The sequence below is a fragment of the Vicugna pacos genome, unplaced genomic scaffold (assembly GCF_048564905.1).
Source record: "Vicugna pacos unplaced genomic scaffold, VicPac4 scaffold_104, whole genome shotgun sequence".
Taxonomy (NCBI): Eukaryota; Metazoa; Chordata; class Mammalia; order Artiodactyla; family Camelidae; genus Vicugna; species Vicugna pacos.
Window position 1 is genome coordinate 2,275,943 of NW_027328784.1, and position 16,217 is coordinate 2,292,159.

At 42.8% G+C, this 16,217-nt stretch overlaps 1 protein-coding gene across 1 annotated transcript in view; it reads right to left on the minus strand.

The window, feature by feature from the left end:
• LOC140694799 (uncharacterized) overlaps nucleotides 1-15,840 on the minus strand; it is a 77,063-nt gene extending 61,223 nt beyond the window's left edge. Inside the window, exons 1-5 of the mRNA XM_072957861.1 lie at nucleotides 15,564-15,840; nucleotides 8,139-8,298; nucleotides 7,458-7,734; nucleotides 4,781-5,061; nucleotides 4,176-4,254 (exon numbers count right to left, since the gene is read on the minus strand). Coding sequence (XP_072813962.1) covers nucleotides 4,176-4,254; nucleotides 4,781-5,061; nucleotides 7,458-7,530 — 433 coding nt within the window. The 5' untranslated portion in view covers nucleotides 7,531-7,734; nucleotides 8,139-8,298; nucleotides 15,564-15,840. The remainder of the gene's footprint in view (nucleotides 1-4,175; nucleotides 4,255-4,780; nucleotides 5,062-7,457; nucleotides 7,735-8,138; nucleotides 8,299-15,563) is intronic.
• Nucleotides 15,841-16,217: the final 377 nt, after the last annotated feature.

Below are 16,217 nucleotides of genomic sequence, written 5' to 3' on the forward strand. Positions count from 1 at the left end.
CTAAGATGATCCCCACAGGTTGGACCACAATCGGGAGAGTCTGGCGGTCCTCAGCGCACTGCATGTAGTCAGGGGCGTTCATGTTGCAGGCGCTGCCGAGAAGGGAGGGTAAATCGATGTACATACTGTGCTGTGGGCTGCGGGCCTCACTGGGATGCGGCGACCTGGTGTGCACCAGCCAGAAGGCAAGGGAAGTCCAAGCAAATCGGGGATAAGTTTGTCCTCAGCGTCTGCACATGGCTACTGAAGCTCAGATCACATTACCCAGCTTTTGGTCTAGGCTTCCATCCCCTGCAGAAAAGGATCATTTCTTGTTTTCTGTTTCCAAGCACCTAGGCAGGCCCTGATGCAAAGTCGGTGCTCAAAACTGCTGAATAAATGAATGAATAAAGGAACTGCTTCCCCACCCCTCAGCAGGATATAATGCAAAGAACCATAGTAGGATCAAAATATCTGGATTTCAACGCCAATTTATTTGAACTCCTAAGGTGCAGAATAATGGGTAAGAAAACTTGCTTTGGGGAGGAGGGTACAGTTCAGTGGTAGAGCACGTGCTTAGCATGTTCAAGGACCTAGGCTCAATCCTCAGTACCTCATTTTAGAAAAATGAAACAAATAAATAAACTTAATTAACCCCCTCAAAAAATATTTTCTCCATTCAAAATTCAAAAAAAAACCACCTTGCAATTGACACAACATTGTAAACTTGACTATACTTCAATTAAAAAAAAAACTTCTTGCCTTACAAGAATATATCTGGATTATGGAAGTTTGCAAATGTAAAATGCCTAGGGTACCATTTGCATAAGAAGAAGGAACTGTACAAATGTACTATCCCTCATTTATGAGCTATTTTTCCTTTGGGGAGATTATAACCTCTCAGAGATATTTTTCTCATATTAAAAAAAAAAAGAAAAAGAAAACATTACCTGATTCTCCATACTGCTGAAGAATCAGATAACCCTATGAAAGCATCTGACCCACAGAGTTTATTCAATAAATGTTTGTTGAATGAATGAATAAACAAGCAAAGTGAATGCTGCTCCCTGCCACAGACCATCATAATGGTACTGCTTGGAAATGCCATGCCCACGTTCCACCCAAATCTTCACTAACCACGTGGGTGACCTGGGCAGACCTGTGTGCTTCTCTCAACACCAGTTTATTCATAAATAGAAATGAGGGCAATAACACAAACCTAAAAGGGTTAGTGAGTCACGAATGAATAGTACCCCAACTTTGCAAGATGGAACTATTAAAGAAAATTGGGCAAAGAGTCCATAGGCCCTCTCCATATTATCTCTTACAACTACATGGGAATCTACATTACATCTAAAAATAAAAAGTCTATTATTTTAAAGAGGCTATTGAGTTTAAATCAGCTCACCATCTCAAATAAGGAACACACAGTACAAATAAGAGAATGCGCAGCCCATGAGATGCACTCAGTAAATATTCCCACTGAACCCACTGGTCCCTCCAAATTCAGAGCATGAGGATGTGTCCTCGTGGCCAGAGGCCACTGCACCTGAAGCTAAAAAAGCTAATGGTCCCCACTTTCAAAAGCCCCTGCCACCAACCTAGGTCTAATTTTGTATTTGTAATTTTTTTTCTTTTTATAAAATAGAAATCCCCAATTGCATAGCCTTCAGGTCACCAAAACCTGACCACAGAGATCATGATGGCAACCCTCCTTGGTGAAACAATAAAATGAAAAGCCATTTCCACAAGACCTGTGTGTAAATCTACTAGGGAACTTCATCCTGGACTGAGAGGAAGAGGACTGGGGAGGAGGGGGCAATCTGAGGCACACAGACCCATGGGCCACCTGTCCCACGATGGACATTACACTCAACCCTCACCCTCCAGGAACTTCAAAATACACACAGACAGAGTGATGTGGACAATATATATGTATTTTTAAAGAAATTCCGACTCTCTAGCAGGTCTTGTATCTACCGAGACACAAATGGCTTATGTGTATAATGTTTCACAAAAGCCTTAAAACATTACCACCCCAACTTGACACATTAAGAAACTAGGGATAGAGGTTTATCACATTGTGCAAGATTAGAGAGATGCCACATCAGACACTGTATTTAAACCCAAGCCTTTGCTCCAGTGCTCACACAAGAAAGTGTGACATACTGCCCCTTTCCTGCCCTCTCCCTGCAATAAATCTCTGAAGAGTCTTTTCTGTGCCATGTGGAATCACAATCACATCAATTTACCACAAAGAGCTATGTGACTCCTTGGAGGACGTGTCAAAATCTAAAGGGTTGTGATGGGAGGAGAGATTTGAATTTTCTGTTTCTCAAAGGAAACATGGCTTTAAAAGAAACTGAAAAGCACTTATCTAGTCTAAGCCCTCATTGTGTAGAGAAGGAAATGGAGGCTCAGAAGAGATGAGGAAAGGGACTTATTAACAAATATTGCCTCAGTGCAACACCAAGCCAGCCCTGGGCCCTTCTGGGGGAGTACCTGGAAGGCCCAGGAAAATGATTGTTAGAAAAAGGAAAGAGAAGAAGCATACAAGGCCCTGTCTCTACACCACCATACCATGAAGTTCCACCAAATTATCCAGTATTGGGTGCAGCCAAAATTTAGGTGGGCTAAAGAGGTTATAGAAACCTGGAAGTCTCAACCATAGTGGAAATTCCAACATTTACTGTTTTTTTCCAAGTTCAAGCATCAGTTCAGTGGGCGCTCCATACGAGGGACTACACGAGGCCTGGAGTTCTCCCAAATACAGATCTCTATTATCACGTGTGCAAACCACACACAGGCCCACCAGAAGAAAAACGCCCACACATAAGATGGAACTACTGAAACAGAAAAGAGCCAACCAGCATATATTGCTAGCAAAAACGGTGCTGCTAGAAATAGACTCATGGACATAGAAAGCCAACTGTTGTTAGCAGGCAGGAAAGGGAGGATTAACAGATACACATTAATAAATATAAAATAAATGACAAGGACCTACTATATAGCACAGGGTACTATTTTCAATTTCTTGTAATGAGTTGTACTAAAAACAATCTGAAAAACATTTATATACATATGCATAAGCTTATAACTGAATCTCTGCTGTACATCTGAAGCTAACATGGTAAATTTACAACACTTCAATAAAAAATAATTTTATATAATAAGTAAAAATAAAAGCAACGCCATAAAAAAAAAAGTAAAAGAACACGGTAATCCCCTTAGCTGTAGGTGGTGGAGAACTCTGCAAGCACCAAGTCCACTCGAATACTCCAGCACTGGCGGTCACTCATTCTAACCATCAGAGAATCACTTGGCTTCTACGAGGTTACTTTTCTCTTCAGTGAAAGGCTACAGTTGCATCTAATGATGTATTGAATCTCATCATTCACAAACCCAAGATTTCCCATAGGCCTGGCTCTGGACAGATGAAAAGATAGGGTCCCAGATATATTCATGTGTAGAAGAAGTTTATGCCATAAAGACATTAATTCTTCCTGCTTTGATAGACAGACTCATTGCAATTCTGATTAGAATTCCTCCCAGATATTTCATGGAATGTAACAAGTTAATTTATGGTCAGGAACAGCCAAGAAACTTCTTTAGAACCACCACTGGGAAGGGGTGGATAGGTCATGCATTTCAACTGGTCTTTCTGATGTGATGAAAACGTTCTGGAATAATAATGGTTGCACAAATGTGAATATGCTAAAAGCTGCTGAATTGTAACATTCAAGTGGGTGGACTTCATGGTGTGTGAACAATATCACAATAAAGCTGTTATATGAAAAAATCCTTCTTGCCAATTATTTTTCCCTCTATACTACTAGTCTGTCCCACAATTTAATTAAAACAAACAAACAAAAAAAACCAAAACAAACCAGATTTTGCCAGGAGCTCTTTAGGAGTGCAATGTCCCTGGGTCTCCAACGCCTCAGGTTGTGCTGTTCCTGTTAACACACAGTAGCTGGGCTGGACTAGTTAGGGACTATAAGTATCTTTTTAAGATCGACGGTCTCACGTTTCACCCTGGGAGAGTGAATGATGGAGGATGAGACAGCCTCATGCCTTCAGCTCATTTTTAACTGAACCAAGCCCTGCTTTCACCACTGTAATCCCTCTCAGTATAAAAACATGTGACATCAACAAGCACCGCCATCATAACACCTGAAAGTGTTCAAGGTACTTACCTGGGGCAGAAATCCTGATCAAGGAGACAGAAGCTCCCTCAGCACTGCCGCTCCCTTTTCCCGACTCCACCAGGAGAATCTGGGAGTTACAGCCGCGGGCTCTCAGCCTGGGGAGCAGCGCCCACGCCGCTAATCTGGACCTCAGGGATCGGGAAAGGGAGAGGAAGGCAGCCCCGGGGTCGCGGGGCAGGGAGAGCGGGGTGGGGGACGCGGGCTGCAGCCCCGCTCGGAGGCCAGCCCCAGCCCCAGCCCAAGCCGCCCGCCCCGTCCGGGTGTGCAGACCCCGCCCGCCCGGGACACAGCCCGCCCAGTGGTGGGGACGGGTCGGCGGCCAAGGAGAGGAAGACCGGGAGGGGAGGACTCGCCGGCGGGAGAGGGGAAGCGGATGCCAGCCGCGGACTGAGGGGAGCCCGGCTGGGTCAAGAGGCGGCAGGGGCACACCTGGCCCTGGGCAGCTGTGGCCGGTGCGCCGGGGCAGGTGGCGCGGGCAGAGGGGTCTGGCCCGAGCAATCCAGCTGAACACACGCTGACTGGCGCCCTGGGGGGCTGTGACACGCCGACCGCCCTCCCGCAGCCGCCTCACCCCTTTCCCGATATCCCCTCACCTTGCACTTCCACAGCCAGAGGCCCCGGCCCCAGGCAGTAGCCAAAGGCCTACAGGGCGACAGAGCTGAGAAGCCATTGGGGCCGATCCCCGGCTCGGAGCTGGAGCTTCCAACCCGCGGTCCAGCTGGCAGCAACTGCGCATGCGCAGGAGGGCCAGCGATCCGCTCTGGGTCCTGAGAGAGAAGGGGAACCGAGGGAGGGAGAATAGGGGAGGAGGAGGGGAGGCGGGGAAAAGTGGAGGGAGACACATGGACAGGAGGAGCAGAGGGAAGGCAGTTATCTGGAATTGGGAGGGGAGTAACAGAGATGGGGAGAAAGCGTTTTACCTCTTGTGGCACCCCGAAGGAGGCAGCAGTCCTGCCTATACACCCTTCTCTTACCCGTCATTGCCCACAGCTCATATTTTACGTCCCTGGCCCAGCCCTCCAGCTAAGGTCTCTGCAGAAACCCTACGGGTATCATACCCGTTGCCCCCACAAGGAGCTAGGTTTACTGTTGCTCAGGGAACCAAGCACCCGCAGGTGTTGTTTCTCAGAACTACCTTGGGAAGAGTACATATTCCCCTCTTACACGCTGGGAAACAGGCAGGCACGATCTCTGCCTTAGCTCCACTGTCCCAAATGTTGGGCTGGCAGGGAGCGGGAGGTAAAATGTCAGAGCCCCAGAAGGAGCAGACTGCCTGAGTGTTGGTGTAGAGTCCCCATCCCTCCTGGGTAAACCACACCCCAACCTCGGGGAATAATCAAGGGCTCACCGTAGGCCCCTGTGTGTGGGAGAGCTGCCCTCAGTCCCAGTGTCCAACTTGCTAGGTAGGTAGAAGTGTTATTGAGTCCAAATTCATTCTCCTCAGTGCAGGACAGGCCAGTAAGTTGGGAGACCAAGTGTTGGGGCATGGAATAGCAAGTTTCTGTAGACCTAGATGGCAAACTAATGTCCTGGAAAACCATCTCCCCAAGTCACAATTCAGGCTGCTTTCCTATGTGCTTGGTTTTTGCAAACTTCTTGGTGTAGGAATTCCTTCTTGTTAGAATCCTTTGTTCTTGCAGCTATCTCCCTGGGTCAGATCCCTGTAAACCTCCAACAAAACAAACGTTATTTTCTATTCTGCAACGTGTTATCTTTATATGATTGGAAAAGTGTTAAATACCCTTAAAGGTCAGAGCCTTCAGAATAGGCTCTCCTGTATATTTTAGGCTCTAGGCAACATTGTTTTACAAGCAAGAAGAAGCCTAGGAGACAGAGCACAGGGTTAAAGTCAAAGGAACAGATCTAATATGGAGTCAGATTTCTTCTTTTCTATTACTGTGGCAGAAGCCACTTGAGGATTTAAATCCCTTAAAGTTAAAAATAAGTAAAACTTTAAAGGAATTTACATACATTGGTGGGAACTTGCATAGCATATCTGGAAAAGCACACAAAGGATTGTAAACATTGGCATCTCCAGGGAGGCATGTAAGAACAGAGGATGAGGGAAAACTTCTTTCACTTGAGTATTTTTTGCTCTGTTTGAATTTTTTTAACCATATGCATATATTTCTTTTTCAGTTAAAATAAATGTGTAATGGAGCAAAGGAGTAACTAGCTCAGCAAATACAGCAGCCATAGACTCACTGAGTCATCATTTTCGATTTAAGCCAGGAAGCATTGATTGTCTCTCTCCTATGTGCCCAGTGCTGTTTTAAAACTCTTTTATATATTTTTTTAATAAAATAATAACATGCTATCCCTCACCCCTGCTCAGGGCTGGTGGGAAACCAACTGAGTTTTTATTGAGTTGTTTTCCAAGGAGTAGAGATGAGTTATAAACAGAACACAACTTCAGGGCAAAACAGGCGGACTGGTTTTCCAGCAGGCCAGATAGCGATGACGGGTTTTCAATAGAGGCGCACAGAGGCTGAGAGAGAAAGCCTCCAGGACCCTACAGAAAGCTGCCCACAGTGCCTTCTCCATGGCACTACTGAAATAGGAAAGAACAAATCTGACTCCATATTAGATCTGTTCCTTTGACTTTAAACATGTGCCCTGTTTCCTAGGCTTAGTCTTGCTGTTTCTGCACCTTTTGTGAAACAATGTTGCCTAGATCCTGAAATATACAGGAGACCCTATTCTCAAGGCTCTGACTTTGAAGGATATTATCACTTTTCCATTCGTATAAAGATAACAAGATACAGAATAGAAAATAACATTTGCTTGTTGGAGGTTTACACGGATCTGACCCAGGTGAAGAGCTGCAAGAACAAAGGATTCTAACAACAAAGAATTCATACACCAAGTTTGCAACAACCAAGCATTCCCGCTTCCCCTTTTTAATATAAGAAGAGCCTGAATTCTGACTTGGGATGATGGTTCTCCAGGACATTGGTCTACCATCTTTTCCGCTGGCTTTACAAATTAAAGCCGCTATTTCTTGCCCCAAATCCTTGTCTCCTGATGTGTTGGCCTATAATGCACGAGTAGAACAAGCGTGGACTCGGAAACACAAACATACATTGAAAGTACGCATTTGGTATATTAAATGACCTGCTTCCACTCGTATTCCTAAGGTTTTCTTCTCTTGACCACTCCTACTATATTTATGAAAAACCTGTCATGTGGACACATTTCCTTCTCTAGCCACTACCCTTCCATGTAAAAACTGATGCCAAGAAGGCAATGGAAGTTGCTAGAAGGTATTACCTGGCCAAAAAAGAGCAGAAGTGGGTTCTGACTGATGTTCAGGAGCAGGCCGGGGCACCTGACAAGATGTCATAAGTACGGATAGACAGCTGGGCACCAAAGGAGAAGCTTCTAAACTTCCATGAGGGAATTGTTGGATAGGAAGGAACAGTCCCAGACTATAGCTCTGATCCCACCACGAGCTTCCTGGGCAAGGCTGGGCAAGTCATTTAAATTCTCTAGACCCGTGCTGTCCAACACGGGAGCCACCAGCCACATGCAGGATTATGATGTTATTCTGTAGCCAGACAGAATTATAAATAAACACTTTATTGCAAAGGGTCAGCAGGTATAATATTTAAAAACATTATTGGTTATCTTGCCCTAACAAGTTATTTTTGTATGTCTAGCTTTCTGTGGGTTGTAATGCCTGCAACTAATGTTTCCCTTACAGTGAGGTATTTTGAAATTATAAGTTACTGGACACAGTACACTCATATCACAGTTGAAAAAAAACTGATCTAAATAAGCAAGGTGATCTGACTTAGTAGTTATGAGCAGGGGCTCTGGGGCCAGCCTGCATAAGTATTAATTCTCACTCTCCCTCCAGGGAGTTCTGTGTGAATCTTGGACAAATTATTGTTGCTGTTGTTGTTGTTGTTGTCATTGTCATTGTTATTATTTGTGCCTCTTTTTCCTTACCTTTTAAATAGCGAGGAAAATGTAGACTCTATCCCCTACAGTGTTGGCAGGATTAAATGAGTAAACGTCTGTGCTGCCCACTTCCCTGGGTTTCAGCATTCTCCAGGCAATCAGTGCCAAACGCAGTGGCATTCTCCACTGTCTTCGTCAGTCTGGGATTCTGTAACAAATTACCGTGTGTCGGGTGGCTTAAACAACCAGCATATTCCTTATGGTTTGGAGGCTGAGGCTTTCAAGGTCAATGTATCTGGGAGAGGATTGCCAGCTCGAAGATGGCTGTCTTCCCACTATCTTCATGGCCCAGAGAGGAGAGAGAAGCAAGCACTTTGGGGCCCTGTATAAGAACACTAATACCATTCATGAGGGCAATACTCTCATGACCTCATTTTATCCTACTAATCACCTCCCAAAGGCCCCGCATCCTTATATCATCAACCTGGGAGATGAGGTTTCGACATATGGATTTTGAGGGGATGCATTCAGTCCACACATCGGCTAACTCTCCCAAACATGCAGTCATCAAACCTGTAGCTAATTTCAAAATAATGTTTATATCTCTCTGCCCATTTCCATTCCTACATCTACTAACACTGAAGCCCTGCTACATTTTATTTCTTATTTTCCTTGTAGAGGTTTAATTGATTCCTCTAACTCCAAGGATTCGCTCACTCCAGTCTGCTTGACAGCCCTGCCAGGTAGGACTTCCTTAAAACACCTTCCCACTTCACCTGGTTGTTTTTTAGGTGTAAATGTCAGAATTCTCTCCACACCCCATCCTAGACCTTTAATCCCTTACACTACCGCTCACTATGTTATTTTCCTATTACCACTGTAACAAATTCCATTAAGCTTAATAGCTTAAACCAGCACAGACTTATCAGCTTATGGCTGTGGATGTCAGAGATCCAACACAGTTCTCATTGGGATAAATTCAAGATACCAGCAGGGTTCCTTCCTTCTAGAGGGTCTAGAAGAGAATGTTTCCTTTTTTTTTTCCAGTTTACAGTGGTCACCCACCTTCCTTAGCTTGTGCCCCTCAACTTCCTCCATTTTCATGGTCAGCAGCCTTTCTGAACATTGCTCCATCGCTACACCTCCCTCTAATTTTAAACTCAGCTGGTAAATATCCTCCATTTTAAGGACCCCTGTGATTACATTCAGCCCACCTGGACAATCCAGACTACTCACCCTATTGTCTCATCTCAGGATCCCCTTGTCCCATCCCACTCAGGCAGTATGTATGTGGCTGTGACATTCACCTTGTGTAACATTTCCTCATGAGCAATTTATGGTTCAAGGCACTTATAAGTGACTTTTTGTTTTTCTTCCTTATCCTTTCTACATTCAGTTTGTCTGGTGAGATTATATGAATCCATTTTATTTGTGCCCCTGCACTAATCTATAATAATGTATCATGGGTTTAAAGGCTAACTAATAGACAATTTAGGAGACAGAAATCCTCTAAGATTTTTAATCCTAAAATATCTGTCATCCCTTTTGCCATGTACAGTAACATGTCACAGGTGGCTACCCTGTGGCCGGGGAGGGACATGATTCTGCCATCACACTCCCCTCATTCTTACCAATGTGCTGATCAACTAACCAAGGATCTATGCTCTCCAACTCACTCACTTCCTCCTCCTTTGCATTGACTATCCTGTTCCCACCGCTTCCTTCATTCACCACATCAGGATTTCATGACCACATTCTCCCCTAAATGAAATGGGTATCTTGCATCTAATGCCTGACAGCTGTTCTTATTGTACATGCACACACTGACCTACACATAATCCCGTCCATCTCTTTATTTTCCTAGAATCTTCCAGAAGAATCAGTTCCATGATGATAATGATGATACTGACAATGATGACAGGGGCCTCTCAAGGATTCTGATAAAGAGGGAATCGATAAAGGGAGGGAATCATTGCAAAATTGCCCCAGAAACAGGCTTAAAGGTAAATAACTCTTATAGTGTTTAATGAAATTGACTAATATTTAACTATTTTTAAGACTTTATATCACTGAATTTAAAATTTTAACGGGAATTTTCATTCACCACTAACCAAGATTCAACTCTGGGACCAAAATCTAAGGATTTCTGTCTTCTAAAAAATTGTCCACTAGCCTTTTAAACACGTGATCCTTTTAAAAAGTTTAGTGCTGGGCTGAAAATAAGCAGGATTCATATAATCTCACGAGACACAGTGAATGTGGAAAGACTAAGAAATAAAAATAAAAAGCCATTCATAACGTCTTGAACTTTACGTTGCTCACAGGGGAAAATGTTTGCCAATGTGTGTGTCACATCAACATGACGACTGAGTGGGATGGGGAAGCTGATCTTCCTCATCAGTCATTTATGCTGATTTGTTAGATGCCAAAACAGTTTCCTCATTGAAATTGCTTCTAACAAGTATGGAAGAATTTAGGTTCTACCAAGAGCAGGCTGAACATTTTCCCCTGCTTTCAGGTCTCTGGACTGAATTTCCCCACAAGAAGGACATGATTATGTTTCATAGGGAAGTCTTCCTGAGAAGCAACAGGCTTTTCTAGGGCAGAACTGCAGGGCCCCCCATGGAGGGCTGGAGGAGGTCTAGAGGGGACACTGGAAAAATAGCAGGAGTGAATTCAGATACTGCTGCTCAGGTCGCCAAAGACAGCATTGCTATCTCTAAGGATATGACATTCTCCCAAATTTTCCATGAGTGAAGGAGCCTGTGAACACTAAGCAGGTTGTTAAGACACAGCAGCACATAATTTGCGTGACAACACAATTAGAGTATGATTTGATATTTGCAAAATAACTAGCCCATTGTTCTTTGAAACTGCAGCAGTAGCAATAGAAATAAAAAAGACTGAGCCGTCTTGGAGACAACAATCAATAAACAATTCTAAATCTGCAGAATTCCTTGACAATATTCAAGCAATGAGCTAGATGTGTGCTGCAGATACCTCTTACTGCAGGGCTCACTCCTGCAAAGCATAGAACTAGTTTCTCAGCACACAGAGGGAACCAAGTCAAGATTCCTAATCTTTTGAGATTTACTAAATGGCTGGAAAGATCAGACAAGTACATACAGGCAAATATGATTAAATGTAATCAAATAATATCAAATGTGATTTGAGCACAGACGAAAGAGAAATTCCTTTCACCTGGGATCTAGAGAGACTTCTTCAGAAAATGTGGCTCTGGAGACGGCCAAAGACATGGGTGGAATTTTGGCAGAACAGGATGTAAGGAATTTAAAAACTTATTCTATAATTCATATAAAAATTCAAAGGATCCCAAAAATCCAAAACAACTTTGAACAAGAAAAACAATGTTGGAAGACTTGCACTATCTGATTTTCAAACTTTTTTTTTATAAAGCTACAGTAATCAGAAATTATGGTGTTGGTGTAAAACAGGAAAATAGAATAATGGAACACAATAGAATGTTCAGAACTAAACCAAGACTTATACAGACAATTGATTCTCAAAAAGGATGCTGTGGAGAAAGGATCTTTTCAGCATGTAGTGCTGGAACAATTAGATAGTGATACACAAAAAAAAAAATGAACTTTGATTCACACCTCACAAAATATACAAAATTTACCTCAAAATGGATCATAGATCTTAATAGGAAATCTAAAACTATAAAACAGCTAGGAGAACAAGCATAGGCTTAAGCTTTATGGCCTTGGGTTTGGCAAATTTTTCTTTGCTATGACACCAAAAGTATCATCTATTTTAAAAAGAAACTGATAGAGTGAACTTTATGAACATGAAGACTCTTCAATGCTCTTCTAAACACTGCTAAGCAAATGAAAAGACAAGCCATAGACAGAAGCTATTTGCAGATCATATATCTGATAAAGGTCTCTCTTTGTATCTGATCCAGAATAAAGAGGTCTCAAAATTCAATAATAATTCAAACACCTGAATGAATGAGGCCAGAAAACACACTTCAGTAAAGATATCCAGATGGATAATAAGCATATGAAAAGATGCTGATTAAAGGTGTCATTAGTCATTAGAGAAATACTTTTAAAAACCACAGTGAGATACTAGTTCACATACATACTAGAATGAATACAGTTAGAAAGACTGACCTTACAAGGTGCTGGCAAGGAAGTAGAGCAACCAGAACTGATACACACCACGAGGAATTTACAATAGTACAACCATTTTGGAAAAGTCTTTAACAGATTCTTTTAAAAAGGTAAACACCTATGTACCATATAATCCAGACATTCCTCATCTGGTGCTTTAGAAAGGAAAAGCATATGTCCATACAAAGACTTATAACCAAATATTCACTGCTATTTTATTTATAATAGCACAAGTTGTAAATAACCCATGCATCCATCAAGAAGTAAATGCAGAAAGAAATGATGGTCTATACAAACACTGCTCACAATAAACTCTTCAGTAAAAACTCAGCACTAAACAATACTCTACTATAAGACAAATAAGCTATTAATACAGCAACACAGATGATTCTCAAAATAATTACACTGAATGAAAGAAGTCAGACAACATAGAGTAGATACTGCATGAATCCATTCATATAAGGATCTTGAAAATGCAAACCAATATGTTGTGATAGAAAGCAGATCAATGGTTCCCAGGGGAAGAGACGGGGAGGGAGGGAGGGACAAAAAAAGTCAGGAGAGAAGCTTTGTGGGTGATGGGTATGTTCACTGTCTTGAGTGTGGTCATGCTTCCTTGGGGATATTCTTACGTCAAAACATATTAAGCTGTACACTTTAAACGTGTGAAAATTATTTTGCCAAGTATACCTCAAAGCTGTTTTAAGAAAAAAGGCACTTTAGTCCTGATCCACCTCAGCGCCTGATTGGAGTGACATGATCAGTCCCTCACACTGTCTGCCTAACGGGAAGGTAGAAAAGCTCTCACAGAAGATAACATGGATTTTTCATTTGCAATGTCTGCCATGTAATAAAGAATTTCTAGACATGCAACATGTCCAGACTATATGACAGATAACATGAGAATAAGGAGCATTAGACAAAGGATGCAAACCCCAGGTGATGTAGGCATCAGAGTTACCAATAAAGGCTATAAAATACTTTTAATATATTCAAGAAAATAAGGAAATGATGGGAGAATAGATAACAGGGTAGAGACTTTCACCAGAGAAATATACTGGAATGTATTTTTAGGATAAGTCAAACTGATACTCTAGAACTGAAGCTTTCAGCTCTGGAAACAGGTAAACAGAGCTAATTAGGATCCCTTTTAAGTAAAACTTTCAGTAATTCTGGGTAAAATATAACAACAAAGTAACACAGAGCTAACTATGGAAAGAGAAGTTCCCTGATGACAATACAAAGAGGACACTTAAAGCCCAGAGTGGTCATCTTGTGAGCTGATGCCACCGCACCCTGGAGGGAAGGGGTTTTCATCTGCACATAAATAAGGATACAATGTCCATGTAGGAAAAAGGGTCCATACCAGATGTAGAAGACTCTTCCTCTATATCTATATAGTCAGAGACAGAGATGTAAAGTGGCAGCAGAGGTCACAGTGACACAGGGCCCTGGGCCAAGGAGTGTGAGCACCTCTGCAAGCTGGGAAAGGTAGGATGATGAATCCCTCCCAAGAGCCTAGGTGTGAAACTTAGCCTTGGCCACTCCTTGGTTTTAGCCCACTGACATTGACTTTGCACTACTGCACCCTAGAACAGTGAGAAGATGAATGTGTATTGCTTTAAGCCACTGAGTCTGTGGTCCTTTGTTACAACAGCAATAGGAAAGGAACTCAGGAACCAATATGAACTTGAACCACAGGCTGCCTTCTGTGCTGGCAGGGAGTCCTTTGTCTCTGATCCTGGGGGAGTGTCCTGTCCTCTGGCAGCATCCACAAACTACCTCATGCTAACTTGGCAGTTTGCAGAGGGTTAAATCTTATCCCTGCACAATTCTTGATATTTAGTTAATAAAAATGATGGTGTCATCATGGGTATTTTTCCATCTTTTAAATACCCTTCAGTCTTCTAATAAAGCTACTTCTAATTAAGAGACCGTGTAAATAGTTTTCAATCTTCATAATAAATAACTGTGGTTTTATCTGGTTACTTAAATTATGAATAATAATGTTCACATTTGTAAAAGTTATTAAAATCAACATTGTTTAATGAAAATATCATTTCTTTTCGCATGAACATGTATTAACTACAAGAAATGTTCCATGCTTTCTTCTACGATTTACTGTTAGAGCCTTAAAGAATAATATTTTCCTCAAAAGATATTACGGCAAAGGGATTTCTTTTGGTGGAACTGTTCCGGCATCAAATCTGGTGCATGTCTCAGGCCACTGGCAACATAGAGATGATAGAAATTAGGAGGCATTATAAACACAGAATCATTTTTAAAGGAATTAAAAAAACTGGATGTGTGTAAACAAAGAATCAGAGAATATTCTGGTGAAATAAATGTATTTTTCAGCTTAAGCAAGACATGGGGTGAATAAATCTGAAATGAAAAAACCACCCAGAGATTAGCAGCGAGTCATGCACGCAGTGTGAATGATCAAAACCAAGTTGTTTCCAAACCAGTGTGCAGGCTTGATGCCTTCATGAATCAAATCTGTGTGGCACCAGGCCACCTCGAATACATGTTGATGAGGTATTTATAAGCCCTTCACCATCCCAAATCAAAGCCCACGCACGAGCCACAAGACCATCACCTACACATTTGGAAAACACACAACATGGTGAATAGCACTTTTCTTGTTCAGTAGCCGGTGGCAGTGAACTGTCAGCAGACAGAGATACAGGGACACAGAGGCACCTCCCCTCACTCAGCTGTTAAACTTCCGTGCATCCCTGGGGACAGGATTGTCATAAAATGCACCATGGATTGATTCCCCTCCTAGGAAAGGAACCGTAGTGCTGTCATTAGGTTTGAGCAGGGGTGGGTGGAGGATCTCAGAAGAGTTGTTTCAGCACACCAATAGAATTCTTGGCCACCGTGACCATGAAAGACAAGTCCCCTGCCATCCCGGTAGGCACTTGGGCTCCTGACAAAAGCTGGGCTCAGTAAAGGGTTGAGTAGAAGGCACAGACCTGAGGGATGCCCCAGCAATAGGCAGGAGGTAGGGCCTGGTTTATACTGCTCTGGGTGTATCCCAGACTCATCCGAATACGAAATCAGAAATTTGCAAAACAGCAGAGCTGGGGTGGATCATCTACTCCAGACTCCTCACCTTACAGTTAAAAGGGTGGCAACCCTGACAGGCAAAGCAACGTGCTAAAGGCAGAGCGTGAAAGTCGCAGGGCCAGATGAAACGCAGCGTGCAACCCCCGTTCAAGGCCGCTGACTCTGACGACGGGGCCAAGGTTTCCAATGAGGAGAATAAGACAGTGTAAATACTTTGTTCCCCCTAAAACCCCAAATGTTTTTTAAAGGCACAAAAACTCACCTTAACTAGATCTCTTCTGAGGGGGCTCTCTTCTGCTTCTTCGTCTTTCTGTCTCCATTTCCCTCTCTCAGACACAAACACATTCAGTTTTGTGAAAGGGGACTTCCTTCCATACAAAGACAGACTTCACATCTTCAGAAAGATACCTGAGAAAGCACGTTTCTCAATTCAAGTCTTTGTGTGAGTTCTGGGCAACTGGCTTATTTTCTAGAACAATCGGTAGTTACAAAATCAGGAAATCATCTTCCACAAAGGCAGAGTTCTGGTCCGTGTTGATAAAGTTGGGGATGTCACATTTCATGAGTCTGTTCGGCTCCTCCTCTGGCCACCTGCTGCATCTGATGGCTTCCTGGAGCCGAATAACACTGTAAAGGGCTATGGTAGGGATACCAGCTTTGGCCTTGTCCAAGTGGTCCACTTCATTGATGTAGCAGTGAAAGAGGGACCTAGATTCATCATTGCACTGCCAGAGAACACCTTGGGCAGCAGCGGTCTTCCAAAGTCTGACACAAAGCTGTTGAGTCTAAATCTCTTCTCGGGAGACTCTGCATTGCTACAAAGAAAACCAAAATAAAATATCGTTCACAGTGTAGCTCGGTGACCTGAAGAATCATAGTTTTTGCCATCTACTGAGAGTAAATCCCTGCACAGAGC